The sequence below is a fragment of the Cucumis melo genome, chromosome 11 (assembly GCF_025177605.1).
Source record: "Cucumis melo cultivar AY chromosome 11, USDA_Cmelo_AY_1.0, whole genome shotgun sequence".
In the NCBI taxonomy this organism is placed as follows: domain Eukaryota; kingdom Viridiplantae; phylum Streptophyta; class Magnoliopsida; order Cucurbitales; family Cucurbitaceae; genus Cucumis; species Cucumis melo.
The window spans coordinates 29,689,070-29,703,672 of NC_066867.1; the positions used below are offsets into that span (position 1 = coordinate 29,689,070).

General features: G+C 31.5%; 1 protein-coding gene across 2 annotated transcripts; it reads right to left on the bottom strand.

The window, feature by feature from the left end:
- Nucleotides 1–568: 568 nt before the first annotated feature.
- On the bottom strand, nt 569–7,447 carry LOC103497871 (sucrose nonfermenting 4-like protein). Of its 2 annotated transcripts, XM_008460254.3 has the most exons (14): nt 7,209–7,447; nt 6,709–6,921; nt 6,461–6,548; nt 5,673–5,855; nt 5,221–5,355; nt 5,053–5,112; nt 4,533–4,622; nt 4,120–4,254; nt 3,417–3,561; nt 3,170–3,343; nt 2,501–2,564; nt 2,328–2,397; nt 1,334–1,448; nt 569–1,211 (listed from the first exon to the last, which is right to left on the bottom strand). In XM_008460254.3, the coding sequence occupies exons 2-14, from the start codon at nt 6,831–6,833 to the stop codon at nt 1,120–1,122; spliced, it is 1,476 nt and encodes a 491-aa protein (XP_008458476.1). In that variant the 5' UTR covers nt 6,834–6,921; nt 7,209–7,447; the 3' UTR covers nt 569–1,119. The 2 variants fall into 2 exon arrangements, with proteins under 2 accessions (XP_008458476.1, XP_050947815.1); XM_051091858.1 differs by lacking the exons at nt 569–1,211; nt 1,334–1,448; nt 2,328–2,397; nt 2,501–2,564 and adding an exon at nt 2,584–2,734.
- Between the last annotated feature and the right edge of the window lie 7,156 nt (nt 7,448–14,603).

Below are 14,603 nucleotides of genomic sequence, written 5' to 3' on the forward strand. Positions count from 1 at the left end.
AAGTACCACCTTGAGGCAGGCAATTCAAGAGGGAATACGTGAAGCCACAATCCATCCGTAAAAGCCTATAGTGAAGCATTAATTTTCGTCGAGTATTTCTGTCAAAATCTTTTATAACTTCAATCCGATGGTCCAGAAATCTTTGCATTTATAGACCATCATTACTAATTATCTGTACAAGATGGAAAATTTCAACGTTCGAACCAAACCCATCAAAATTTAAAGCCTCCTCTTCACGACGAATAAAAGCAATTCAGCAACGTCTCTCAATTTCTCCTCAACCTATTCAATGCATTCGTTAATATTAATGTCCCCCGAATTATTCCAATTATAAATCTTAATGAACCCTTCAATTATTTACAATTTCTTTAAATCGTACGGTGGCGTTCAAATTATTTACAAGTTATTTAGAGAAATGTAAAAATTAACCCTAAGATGAAAAAAAGGAAACCATTCAATTGGTTTGATGGGATTCATTCTACTACGAGACAATTGCCCTGGCTCCTTTAATTTCCACATTACAAAAAAGATTTTTAATCCAAATAGAAAAAAAAAACAAAACAAGATGGAATACAAAAGTCAATGACGTGTTAATAAAAAGCACAGAATTAACAACTTTCAAAGTGTCACCCCTCAATTGGATTCCCAATTTCCCCTCTGCACATAACTCTTTTTTTTTTTTTCTTTTTCTTTTTTAGGAAAGAACAGAGGTTGGTAACAATAAATCCCCAACATCATCACCATCATCATCTCCAATAATCTACATTAGTAGCAGGCAAAGGCAAAGGCAAAGGCATCTTAATAAACTGATAAATAATAATAAATGGAAAAAAGGGGGAGTTGAGAAATTTGAATGCTATTCAAGTTCCTCCCAATTGTACTTTTTTTTTTTTACTTTTTTTTTTCTTTTTTTACTGTGGCCTTTTTTTTCTTCTCCACTCCGCCCTAAAATTCCTCCAAAAGCCAGGCGATAGAATTGAGAGGCTAAGACCCAACCAAATGAAGAGAAGAGAGTCCTTCCCCATCACTAACAACTATGCAGATGGATAGTGTACAATTCTTCCTCCTCCTTTACGCTGTCCTTTTGCACAAACCCCTCTGGATCGTCAAAGGGTTCACCTAACCAAGCAAGAACTTGAATATGTCGCTTAGCGAAATAATCCCTTCTACTCGTTTGCTGCCAGCTTCCACAATTACAAGCCGCCGAACACCTGAAAGTCCATTATTAAGGAATGGGGTTTGCTTCAAAGTTGAATCACCCATACAATTGAAGGATAGAACAGAATCCCCTTGTATTAAATCAATACCAACAGGAAAAACCAATTATCTCTACCTGGGTTTGCTAAACGATCCATCACTTTATGCAACGAGTCGGAACGCAAGCACATCTGACATCGTTGACTTCGTGGCTCATAAAGAGAGAAAGAATCTTGTCCAAGTTGCAATGCCTGAAAGGAAGCAGATGCAAGAACAATGGAAAAATAAGAATACTGATAAAATAGAAAAATCACAAGTTTCCACCATTTCATTCAACATCGGATTGTATGTAGGAACAGACTGCGTTAAAATGAGATGGGCAATTTAACAATAACTAACTAGCTTTTATATCATGACCATAACTAGTTTGTAATCAAGTTCTTTCAGAATGTTACGAGCCTCCTTCCGTCTGAGTAATGGAAAAGGAAGAATCTCAACAACGGAACACTCTCCAAAAACCATTTTACGATACTAACAAATAAATAAGAAACAGACATGGATACTGATTCAAGTTAAATGAGACATTCATGGAGTGTGGATAGCATCACTATCATCTTACATCTCCCAGTTACTCCTGATTCCTCATTTCCTATGCTACACCCGAGTGTTTTTCCTTGTACTAACATTGCAATCGCATTGATTTCATTAAATCTAAAATCAGTTTTACATTTTTCAACATATAAAATTAATTCATGCTTGACAATTTGAGAAGAGGTCGGTCCTTTGCTAGGTTTAAGGCTCTCTCTTCAGGCTTCACCAACCAAAGAGGCCCATTCGTTTGTACAGTTAGTTTGGCTTGGATCTTTTGTTGGCTGACTTTCTGTACGACCTATTGTATTCTTTCATGTTTCCCCACAAAAGTTCCATTTCGCATTAAAAATGAAATTTAGAAAGACAATCCAACAAAGAACAGAGAGAGACAATAAACTTAAAATAAGTCCCTACAGCTAGAAAAGAAAGGGCATCAAAGGAAATAAAAACAATGTCCTCAACTTGGTATTAGAAATTAGATCTTTTTTATGAGAATGTGTGTTTGAAATGAGATTGAAGGGAGTACGGAAACAAGTTACCTGATGAATGGTCATTTCATCAAGATTAATGTGTGTATAAGCTCTGTCCTTTGCAAGAGCTGTTATATCACTGTAAAAAAAATTGTAATGGTTTCATAGTTATTTATTTTCTTTCCAATAAACCTGACTAAAAAACAAATAGTTGCCCAAATAAAGATGTTGCAACAAATAACCTCCGGCAATATACATCCAGCAATGAATCGTTGTCATCAACTATGGGTATTGAACTAACTTGAGCTGCAAGTTGCAAAATGCTATGTCAAGTGAAATTGATAAAAAATTATAAGACATGCACACATTACTTCAATTGCAAATCTCAGTGCCCAATTATCAGAGTGGAAGAATGCATCCAAACAGAAAACCAGATTCATAGACAACATATTTCCTTCCATAGAGCGTTAAACAACCTGAAATAATAATGTAATTCCCAAGCACATCAAAAGAAGCCCTCCAAAATCCAATGACACAAGTTTGTTAAAGAAACATCCCAAACAAGAGATAAAATTCAAACCAGTTATGAGATGAATCTAGTGATGTTAGCACACCTCACCAGAAACACAAATTACAGTCTCTCGACTCTCCACTCATCATCTAAGTTCAAAATCTAACACAACTTTTTCCCATTCATAATCTGACCTCATTTTTGCACCAATAGATTGGGTCAAGGGAGTGACGGAAGACCAAAAAGAAGCCCAGAATTGGAAGAACCCTTACTAAAAACCCTCAAGTTATCTGATATCCACAAAAGCAGTCCCAGTTCTTACAAGGAAAGGCCATCTATCTGAATCTTACACCCAAAGTAAAACCATCTATAGAAGAAACAAGAAAGTGTAAGTGCAAACCTTGAATCAGTAAGTTTAACGCTGAGCTAAGAGAAGCACTAGGTCTCAACATAGCTAATGGCCTTCCGTTTGATTCTCCAATTTTTGGGACCCACGTACCAACTGGGATCGCAAAAATTGGCAGTTGAAGCACAGGCAACAAGCTGGAACAATGCCGAAAGTACCTGCAGATACCTGGAAACTAACACCCACTACTTAGTATCAGCAGAAGCTCCATTTTAAAATAAGAAATTAGGAGTATACTTACATTTTAGTATTCCAGAAAGTGAAGCAAGATGCAACAATTGTGGAAATGAACCATCTTCTGCAGACGAATGAATTATGGGAACAGTAGCCACCTGATTTTGCAAGATCTTTAAAGCAACATCTTTCAAATTATCAAATGGTTCAGCCTACACGAGCAACAATAACAGAGTCAGCACACGTTTCTGGCAGGTTGGATTAAGAAACAAAGACTTCAAGTGGTGTAGATTGCTTAACACTTCGAATTGAAAACAAATACAAAAGAATTTTGAAAGGGAGATAACACGAGAGTAAACAGCACAATCTCCCCCTCAGAGGTGCAAATGGATTAAGACGGTAGCCAATGGCATTTTCTGTTTAAACTAATAATTCAAAGTAGGTAAATGCTTTAACTTGAAATCATGAAACCAAACCACTTTACATTGCTAAAGCATTACAACCCTCTGAAATCTAAAATTAGGAACTTCCTAGAAATTTTTGCAATTGTGGTTCAGGAGTTCTGTGCTATGTCCAGAAGAAAGTCAAGATCTTTGATACAAGTGTTCATAAATGACAAGGTCATGATATCACATTTCATCTAAGGCAATGAGTTACATATTTCAAGAATTTGTTAATTGGTAATCAAAGTTCTAGAATTTGTAAAAGTTGTGATGAAGATATAAAAATAGTACAAAGTAGTTTTAAAAATTGAGAAATATATTACTCACGTGAATGAACTGTCTTGACAAAAACCTTCCTTGTCCATCCACTCGACCATTCAAATATGCTTTACCCTCTTTCCAAGCAGATATGGTATGTGTTTCAAGCTCTTCCTCCGTTAGGTTTGAGCCACGCTTCCCAAGCTACTATTCAAATTTAAATTAGCATATTTGAAAAGAAATGAACTACAGGATATAAGTGAATGAGAAACAGCAACAATTCTATCAGCATACTTATGATGCCGAAACGAAGATAAATCACAATAATAGATACTGTCAGTGAGATGTACATGCTTATACTCAAGAATTTTCAGGGACAAAAAAATCTTCGAAACAAAGATAAGGAAAGAAGTATCATCATCAATTTAAACGCCCATTAGGGGGAAGATAAAATGCAGGGGAGAAATGGCTTCTAGACATACTTCTTTTAATATTAAAATAAAATCTGAAGCACTGAGAACTCCAACAAATTGCCCCTTGCTGAAATCCCAAAGAGGAGCTGTTGGAATACCCTGTAAAGAGTTAATATAGATAAGTCATAAATCCAAATCTCTTGAACAACCAAATAGGCGATAAAAAGAAAATAAGAAATGTCTCAATTGTTTCATTCGTAGAAAAGGGCATAAAGTGATCTGTACAAACATCAATTAGCTTCTAACATGTAATTTGTACTTAAAAATTTAAATCAAAGTACATTCAACCACCCCTCCCAATCAAATTTCAAAGTTGGAATTTTAAGAGCACTCTTCCAACTAAACCTATGAATCAGATTGGATTTGAAATGGGATGTTTTTTATGTCCCCAAATAGTTGAAAGATAAAATGTCACAAAAAGAAGTCGGAGAGGGGAAGTTCTATTTTCTCCTTCAAGCGCAAAGATTAATCATTTGATGGTTTTACCAGTCGAGCAGAGGGGATGGGAGGATAGGAGAAAGGGACATGCCTGCTCATGCAATATATGAAAAGCTTGCTTCACAGGTAAGTCAATGTCCAAAGCTACAACCTGTAACATAATTGAATAAGCACAACTGAAACAATAAGTAAAAATACGGTATCATGCAAAAATAAATAAATAAATAAAAGGAAGAAGAAGAAGATAGAGAATCCAAACCTTGCCTGACTCCGGGAGCAACTCGTAAACAGTATGCGTGGACAAGAAAGCAGATATGCGGTGACGAGAGCACTGCAGATCAGCCTCTGATATACTATGCACAGCCTCAGACAATCGTCCATCATTTATTCGAACCTGGACAATAACGAGAATTTCAAATAGCTGATTAAAGGAGCAGCGTGAGTGTAAACCTTATGCAGAAATCCCAGTAAATAGAAGTAAGATACATCAAAAACCCAATCCATAAGTACGACAGAGAAATAAATCAGATAACACCAGCCATTATTCTATAGAAGGCTCAAGCTAGAAAATAGTAATTGCAATATGCATGTCCATCAGCTGATCAATATCATAGATCGAACTGTCAAAGAAATCCATAATCCTTGACTTCCTTTACTCTGTGGCATAACAAAATAAAATTAATGGAGCAATAATGTATAAATAATTCTAACCAAGCGACGGAAGGCCTCATTGTCCACATCCATGCTAGATCCAGGAGTCATCTCTGGACTGGCAAGTGGAGCAGCATAACTAGGCTCTGTAGCCAATAGAACAGTATTTACAACCCCATATTCCCCAGAAACACAAGTCTGTTGCTCATCATGACGCCATTCTCCATCAACAAAAAATTTATACTGCATACAAGACAACCTTTGTGCGCACATTAGTAAATTTCAAAAACAAATGAAATCAACAAATTTAAGTATCTTCAATAAAATTTCGTTGTATAATTTAAATTTAATAGCTAAGCATGCCAATTGCTCAATATTGAAGTACATAGTGAAGTCAGCTGGAAATAACAAGAAAAATGCCATCGCTACTCATTATAGCTGCACAGATGATATGAATAAAGATAAAAAGATTGACAATATTACTTAGTATAGCAAAAATTCTATGATCGTACAATCAATAACTGGAAAAACTAATTTTTGAAAAGCCATTCCTACACATTCTAACCTTGACCCAAGGTCATCAATTAACATAAAATTGTCGGAGAATCCAATATAGTTGTGATTCTGTTTAATTTAATTCTTCCACAAACCCATGTTTTCCTTGACAAACAACAGCTTCACCCAAGCAGCACAACTACTGTTCAATACTTACTAAACTAACATCTAAGATTATATCAAAATTATGCTGCATACAGCTAAAGAGCACCATAGTTTCAGACATATCCGTGGAGCCCGTGAAAAATGGCATGAACAATTTAAAAGGTCCTATTCAACCACCACAATCTGACCTGGTGATATCCAGGGGTTAAGCTGTAAATAGCCTGAAAAACAGTGGGACAACCCTCCATAGGCGTCATAGGAACAAGCTCCGACCACCTTCATCAAAATACAATTAAAATTTACAAAAATCGTTTACAACATAACACACATACGCATGTTAAACCAGAAAATCCAAACTCGGTTGATGCGTCCCACAACCATAGAACAGGCAGGAAAGAATCGAAAGTACAAAAGACCATGAACTCCTGAACATCACCTGGTGAAAGAACCGCTGAGAAACACACTTCTTCCCCCATACGGCCAGACAAACCGCATTGGGATTAACAACGTTCCCGCAGTTCTAGCTGTGTCCCGCACAGTATCCATACTGGAAGCAAACATTCGACGCTCAATTGATGAGAGAATTCCCCAAATGTAGTCTTCGGGAAATGAAACTTCTACCGCGTCCCCATTAATTTAAACCACAATACTGCAAAATCAATTCGACCAAATTACGCTACAATATGGAAATCTACAAATCTGACATCTCACAACTTAATCATCCTCGAGACGAACAAGCTAGTCTCAACTCAAAACTAATTCGTCAAGCGTGGAACGCAAAAGTAAAAGGAAGCAAATAAACCAGATTATTCTACAACAGACTTCCGCAATCAAAAATCAGAAGTTCTACCAGCCATTGCCTACGTAAAAGTGCAGAATTGTACCCAAAAAAAAAAAAAAAACCCTAGCCCTAAACAAACTGGAGCAAGAACCCACCAACATTTGAAGCCAAACACCTTCGGATATGAATCGCATTCAAATGCGAACTCGAAAACAAAAATCTGTAACCCTAAATATAATCAGAGATTTTTTAAAACCGAAAAGTAAAATGGAAAATTTAGATGAAGACAATATAGAGAGTGGGTGAGAGAATCGAAATGGAGAAGCGATATGATCGGAATCTAACTTCGAACCCTAGAACACAGAAACGGGTTTGATAGAGATGTAGAGGGGGAGAAATAATAATAATAATAATATAAAAAATATATATTTCTAAATAATAATAATTCTAACTTTAATAATATATATACTTACATGCATATAAAATAAATAGGGAAAAATAATGAAATGAAACTATAATAAAATAATGATGATGATGATGTGTTAATGGAAGTAAAATTTAAGTTTTTAAATTTAGAAAATAAATACAACACTTCGTCTTTTTAAGAAAATAATTTAAATATGAAGCCGAGGTCTAAGTATTGATGCAATTAATATTGGCATATTGTAAAGTGATAGAGTTGGAATAGCATTTGAAATAAAATATTATAATATTTATTAAAGTGAGTTGCGGTAATTGATGTGATCTTACAACTTAAAGATAGAGGTTCGATCTTTATTCTACGGTTATTGTATTAAAAAATAAAATATCGATCTCAACCAGGGTATCGAAAATTTTATTATATAAACATATATCAATAATTGGTTAACTTATTAAGAGAAATTTTGATTGTGTAATTATTACAATTAAGATGTAATTTATCCTATTATAAATTTCAGAATATAACTGAAACAAACACTATTAATTTGTTCGATTTTATTTAAAACTTATATAGCAAGTTAGAATAATAAAATGCATATTGCAATTTTTTATGAAAATAAAAGAAACAAAGTTTGAGAATTCTCGATAAAACACCTTTTTAAATCAATATAGCTCAATTAATATAAAGTTCGAATTATCAACTAGTAAGTCAGAATATTTCGATGCTCCACCCAACTAAAAAAGTAAAAAATTTATAATAAAGAAAAAAATATAATCATTGAGATTCTAATATTTTGTTAATCGTAGAATATTCTAGGTATGAAATTAAGTATAATTCTTAAAGAAAAATTAATCATAAAATGAAATAAGAGAAAAAAAACATTATCTAGAATAGCAAAATATTGATATTGTTTATAAAATAGAGAACAAATTTCAAATATAGTTTACTTAAGTTTTTTTATGCTCTATATTTTGTAAATAGTTTTTGTTTTTTCTATATTTGACAAATTTTTTAAAAATATTTTTTTTTTATTAAAATGATAGAAGGGTTGAATTAAAATAATAAAAAAGAGAAAATAAACCAACCAACCATTGTTGTGCTGTTTTCTACATTAAATAATCGTTGATTAAATAATAATTAATCTAACGATCTGAGTTTATTGATGGTTTGCCCTCCTCCCTGAATAATAATAACAATAATAGTAATAACAATCTCTTTTAAGAAAACAATAATATATTTTTCAAATTGGTATTTAAGTCGAGGTAAACATAGTTCATTGTTAATAGCTGACACAACCTTTCGTGTTAAATACGAGAGGTTCGATCTCCATTCTGACAATTGTTATACTAAAAAAAATAGAATTTTAAATTATCCAGCTTTTTAAAGATATTTATTTTGATCTCTCTCTTTTTTTTTTAATGTTAGAATCCTCGGTCGTATCTTAATATTACCACATTTGAGTTCAGCTCGTTAAAATGAAATATAAAGTTTTGTTCACAACAACTAGTATTGTTTGGTCTTTCATCAACAAAAATGTTGTTTTATATAGTAAACTGGTCCAACTTATTTATTTATATGTCTAACTCAAGTCGAGGCCAACCCTTGTTCCACGACAGCTCAAACCACCATTTTAGAATCAAAAGGTGCCTTGGGAAGTTGCTCGTATCGACCTTAATCAGGCACACCCTTGGCTTTATATGGTTATATCTTAAGTGGTTGTGTAATCCTAACAAACAACATTAAGCTGATCACCTTTATAATACTTAATGATCATAACTTCGCATCAGCTCATAGGAATCCTACTTTCGCTACAACTCACACTCTTGGATTTTCTCTACGTCCAACAATTTAATTGTTGCTTTCACGAGAAGGTCGAGTATGTTGTTTTTGGCATAAAAAATAGCAAATGAGTAGTTACACTTCAAAATTTCAGGGGACAATACTTTTTTAGTTCACAGGTTTTTGGTCAAGTTTTTAATTTTATATTTGGTTTATGAGTTTCAATACATCGTCGTTTTACCACAAAATCTTGAGTTTAATTTAAATTTGGTCTCTTAATTATTTTAAATGTTACGTTCTTACTCTTGTGTTTTGCATTTATAATATTTAATTCTTTCCTAAGATTCGATATTTTACATGTTTATATTGAGTTTGATGTTCATTTTAGTATTTGGCACTGGAGCGTAATTAATTAGTTAAAAAACTTTGATGTGAATTTAAAAAGAATGTAATAACGGTAAAAATTAATTAATTTCAATTGTTTTAAATTATTTAATAGACATTAATACTGATATCTATAAACAAACATTTATATATATCGAAAATGGACACAAAATTTAAGGACCAAAAAACTATGTTTTATTTTCCTTGAAATTTATGGCATTTTAATATCCATCATTAAAGAAATTCATAAAAATTAAGTGTCAACTTTTATTACCCAAAAATCCTATGAATCAGATCATCAAATTTTGAAACTATAAATACTAAATTGATACGAATTGAAAAATTCATACATCGTTTTATAACATTTTTTATGTTTTTTAAAATTAATTTTATAAACAGTAAACACCACTTTTATCAAATTATTTTATTGTTTTATTGTCTATATGTTAGAAGTGTTTTAAAAAATGCAGTTAAAATTGAAAACTACAGAAAATACTTGTTGACGTTCAAATCTCGTACACGATTGTTATTATTGTTGGCCCCTCTTGGCCTCGACCTTCGACCATTTTCTCTACTTAGTCCAATATTGCTTTTCGAGTTGACTTGTGTAAGAGATCCTTGTATCAGTCTAGTATATAGCTTAATGCACTCAAATGCTTAAGTTAATGTTGTGAGTGTATAGTTCAACTAAGCACGTAAGAAATAAGGTCGGAGCTCTTATTTGGAGATTACATACTCTTTCCCTTTAAGAGTTGTTGAGTATGGTTACTTATAGGTCCTCGTATGACACTTGCTCTAACTACACGTCATGTTGACAATGTAAAGAGCTAAACTGAGTGCAATATAGTTATTTTCCAATTGATATATATGTATGAATGTGTATCAACTCAACTAGCCGACTCATCCCAAGGCACTAACTTTTTCTTTTTAGAATGCACGTTCTCTTATGTCTCATTCGTTTTCTGTGCACTTATGCTTGCCTATATGTTTTGGAACCTCCCTTGGGGTGACTAAATAACCTTAATGTATTTACGTAATAAATATGAAAATCGATAGTAAATAAAAGTCAAATTATTGTTGCCCAACAATTTAAACGTTTGTTTAATTTTACAAACATCGGGGACTAAACCATTTTTCAAACAAAAAAAAACAATACACGAGTATTGCGTATTATTATTTTCCCGTTTCACATTCACGTGTTTTTCTAGTACGTTATTGCATTTCATTGTTCAATTCTCTCTTTTTGTAATCACTCCTAAATCATTCCACAATACAACTAAACATTACACCATTCAATTATTTTGTATTTATATTGTAATCACTCCAAATTTGTAACACACAAAATAATTAGATATAACGATACATTGTAACCTATTAGTCATATTGTTCAATGTATACACGTGTCATGACCTCAATCTCGAGCAAGTGTAACTTAAACTATGATACAACATCAACAGTATATTAATTTGTATCATCTAAGAATATAATACAGTGTATATATATAAGGTTAAACAAATGAGCATCTCGATCCTAGTATCACTACATCATCGGTCATTGCTAAATAATTCATTCATGCTTTGACAAACAAAGACTCGTGACAACGTTGCATTGCACGCCATTGAATTTTGCTCCCACAGTCAAGTTGGAAAGCATGGTGCTTATTTAAATTGTCTCTTAACTAAAACTAATCAAAATACGATTGGACATGTTTGATATGATCATTTTAAAATTTTTTATTGACTTGGTAAAAAGAACTTGTCATTCTCAAACACACGTCATAAATGTTGACTCGCATTTATTAACATTATTATTAAATAATTATGTCTATTTTAACTGATCTCGATCGATTGTATACATTAACTCCATAACTATCAAATATCATTTATAAAAAGAGATAATTTAAAATCCAAATATCAAAACAACAAAAGTTGGAATATGTCCAAAAACCAAAGTCGCGATCAAGCATTTTTTTGCCTAAAATTTGTTGGGGAGCAACAATCCAACAATTGTGTCTTCGATTGTACCTATGAAATTTGAGAATAAACTTTTTGGATTTTGTGTGAAGGTAACACCATGAAGCAAAGTCTTAGACTTATGGTTCATATATTCATACAACTTTTTGAAATTTCACCGATTCACGTAGTTATTGTTTATAAATACAACATTAAATTTAGTTGACATGTCGATACTTTTACGAATATTTCTATATTTTTATTGGTTCGATATGGTAGGATGGAAAAATCAATATTTTTCTTATATTGTAGAACAAAAGATGAACTATGTAAAAAAATAAATAAACAGGAAAATATTGGCGATGTATGTAATTTCATATAAATATATAATAGACATGTTAAATATTTGTTCAATAATTTAATTTACTTTTCCCCGTTTTTATAATTTCTCCATAAACATTCATTGATATTGACATTCTATCCATATTTCCATCGAAGTTTGTAAATTTAAGAGCTTATATTCCATTTGACATCGGTATTCTAAATCTTGCCTATACAAACAACGTTTTTTAGGCTTCTACGTGTGGTTTGTTTGAGTTAACATACAGGCGCAACTAATTGACACTAAACATATGTACCTTCCATACCATAAGACTAATTAGGAGTTTGAATATTTCACCACACATGTTGTGGAACTATAAATGTGTGTGTTGTGTGTTACAAATATATATTACACACGTTTTCTTTTCGTTGTTTAAATCTTAAAGTGAGCCAACGTGTATATTTATCTACATATTATCACCTCCACAATTGACAACCTATGGGGATCAACTTGATAACCTATTTAACTCTGATGAATTCTTTTGACAACCAACTCTAACGATCAAGATCAACTCCGTCAACTAACTGCATTGATTATTTCCAACTACCAACTCCTATAGATTAGTGGTATAACCACACGTGCTTTTAAAGATGGATTTTTTTTAAAAAAAAAAAACTCTACCAATAAATTTGTTTTTAAATTATTAGTCACTAGCTAGCTTTTAATAGTTGTCATTTGTGGAAATTTCACATTAATTGAATACCTTTTTAATATAAATCGCAAACTCAAAATAATTAGTTTATAGAAACAAAATACTCTTTATAATTTTATGGGATAGATCGATGTATGCTCTTAAAAATAGAAAAAAAAAACTTGACTAATGATTTTTTTAAAAATTATTAGTTAGTAGTGTTTAATACTTGTCATTTACAGTAATTTGACATTAATCAAATACTTTTGTATATATATATATAGCAATCTAAGTAAATTTGTATATAGAATCGCATTAATGATTTTGTTTTGAGCAGATGACTTGAAAAAAAAATTGTTTTTTTTTAAATTGTTTTCAATAAGAATCAATGTGTTTGGTCAGAAAGAGTGCTCGAGTTTATTTGGCACTAAAACTATTTTAATTTTATCTAAAGAAAATGCTTTTTTATTGTTAAATTACTGATTAATAGTATAATACAAATTAATAATTTAAGATAAAGATCGTTATAGTTGATTGTTTAGAGTGGTTGATATCATAATTGGTAGTATTTTTAGAGTGTCATCGTTGGAGTTGACCAACAACGATGACGGAGGTGATGGCCATAATTGGTATGAGGAGAGTGTTAGTATACGAAAACATAGTATAAGTAAGGTAATGGCGTTTGAGAGAGTTTTATTAATTTTTAAGAATTATATAGTACTAGAGATTGTTAATCATTAAAAGTTATAGATAATTTTTATCACAAACACGTGACACGGTGTCAATTTCTAAGAAACTAGGATACTGATGAAGATACAAGTCTAGGATATAGGTAAGTTTAACATAAAGGATAGTAAGTGTAATTTACTAAATTCACAAAAAATCCTAAAATGTCAAACTAACGAAATTTAATGAAATACAATATGAACGCTGAAGTGCTATAAAAAAAAGCAAATATAAAAGAGACGATAATTGATCAAAGAAGATGATGAAAATTAGAGGAAAAGTACCAAAAAAAAAAAATATCTTATTTGTTCCATTGGCGAAGATATTCGAGAAGGTTATATCTTAAAAGAATTTTTGTGGGAACACAAGTGACGAGATTAGAAGATTATAAGATTTAGTATTTTATTTATTTGTTTGCCTTTTACTTAAGATGTAGTCCTTTACTTTTAGACGAGAAATGAGTATTTTAAATAGATTATAGGATATTAAAAATATTGGTAACTCATACCAATTCGAATTATCCAATCCAAGGTTGAGTTGGGTTAGAAAATTTGGGGGAAAATAGTTGAGGAAATTGAGGAAATAACAAAATCCTAGATAGAAAAAAAGAAAAATAACAAATTCCAAAACTATTTTGATTTATGGCATAACTACTTGCCACATAAATTTTTTCATTTTTTTTTACCTGAATTTACCCTTCATGAAAGGCAATTGTTCACGTACAAATACAGTATATTTGTTGAGATAAAAAAATCAAACAAAATATCACATATCACAAATATAACATTTGTAAATACATTCACGATAAATTTTAACTAAATCAAAAAATATTTTGTTGTGGTAAACAATCCTCACAGAGTTGTTGCGAAAGATTAAACTAAGAATCCCTAAATCATCCTTACAGAGGTCGAGTTGTTGTGATATTTTGTTTCGACCTCTCCTAATTATTATGATACAAAATCAAGTAATTAACGAATTTGTATATTTCATCTTATTTATAAAAAAAATATATTAAATAATACATATTACAAACTTTTAATAACAATTTCAATCTATATCATCCTTACCATCGTCAATTTGAATTCAAGTTCCCTAAAATAACTTTAAAGATAAATTAAACTATTTCGCATTTTTTATTTTTCAAATTATTTATAGAAAAAATATACATAAACAATACATAATATACATTTGATATTCTAACATTAATTTTAACATTAATTTCCATCATATTTTAATCGTTAGTTTTAATTCAAATTTGTAACACTGTTTCTAAAT

What these genes read in the sequence shown, in the direction of transcription:
- LOC103497871 (XM_008460254.3), bottom strand. Translation starts at nt 6,833, where the DNA reads ATGTTTGCTTCCAGTATGGATACTGTGCGGGACACAGCTAGAACTGCG. An exon ending in TAACCCCTGGATATCACCAG is followed by an intron (nt 5,856 to 6,460) that starts GTCAGATTGTGG and finishes TCTTGTATGCAG; the next exon opens with TATAAATTTTTTGTTGATGG. An exon ending in TTATTTTAATATTAAAAGAA is followed by an intron (nt 4,255 to 4,532) that starts GTATGTCTAGAA and finishes TTTGAATAGTAG; the next exon opens with CTTGGGAAGCGTGGCTCAAA.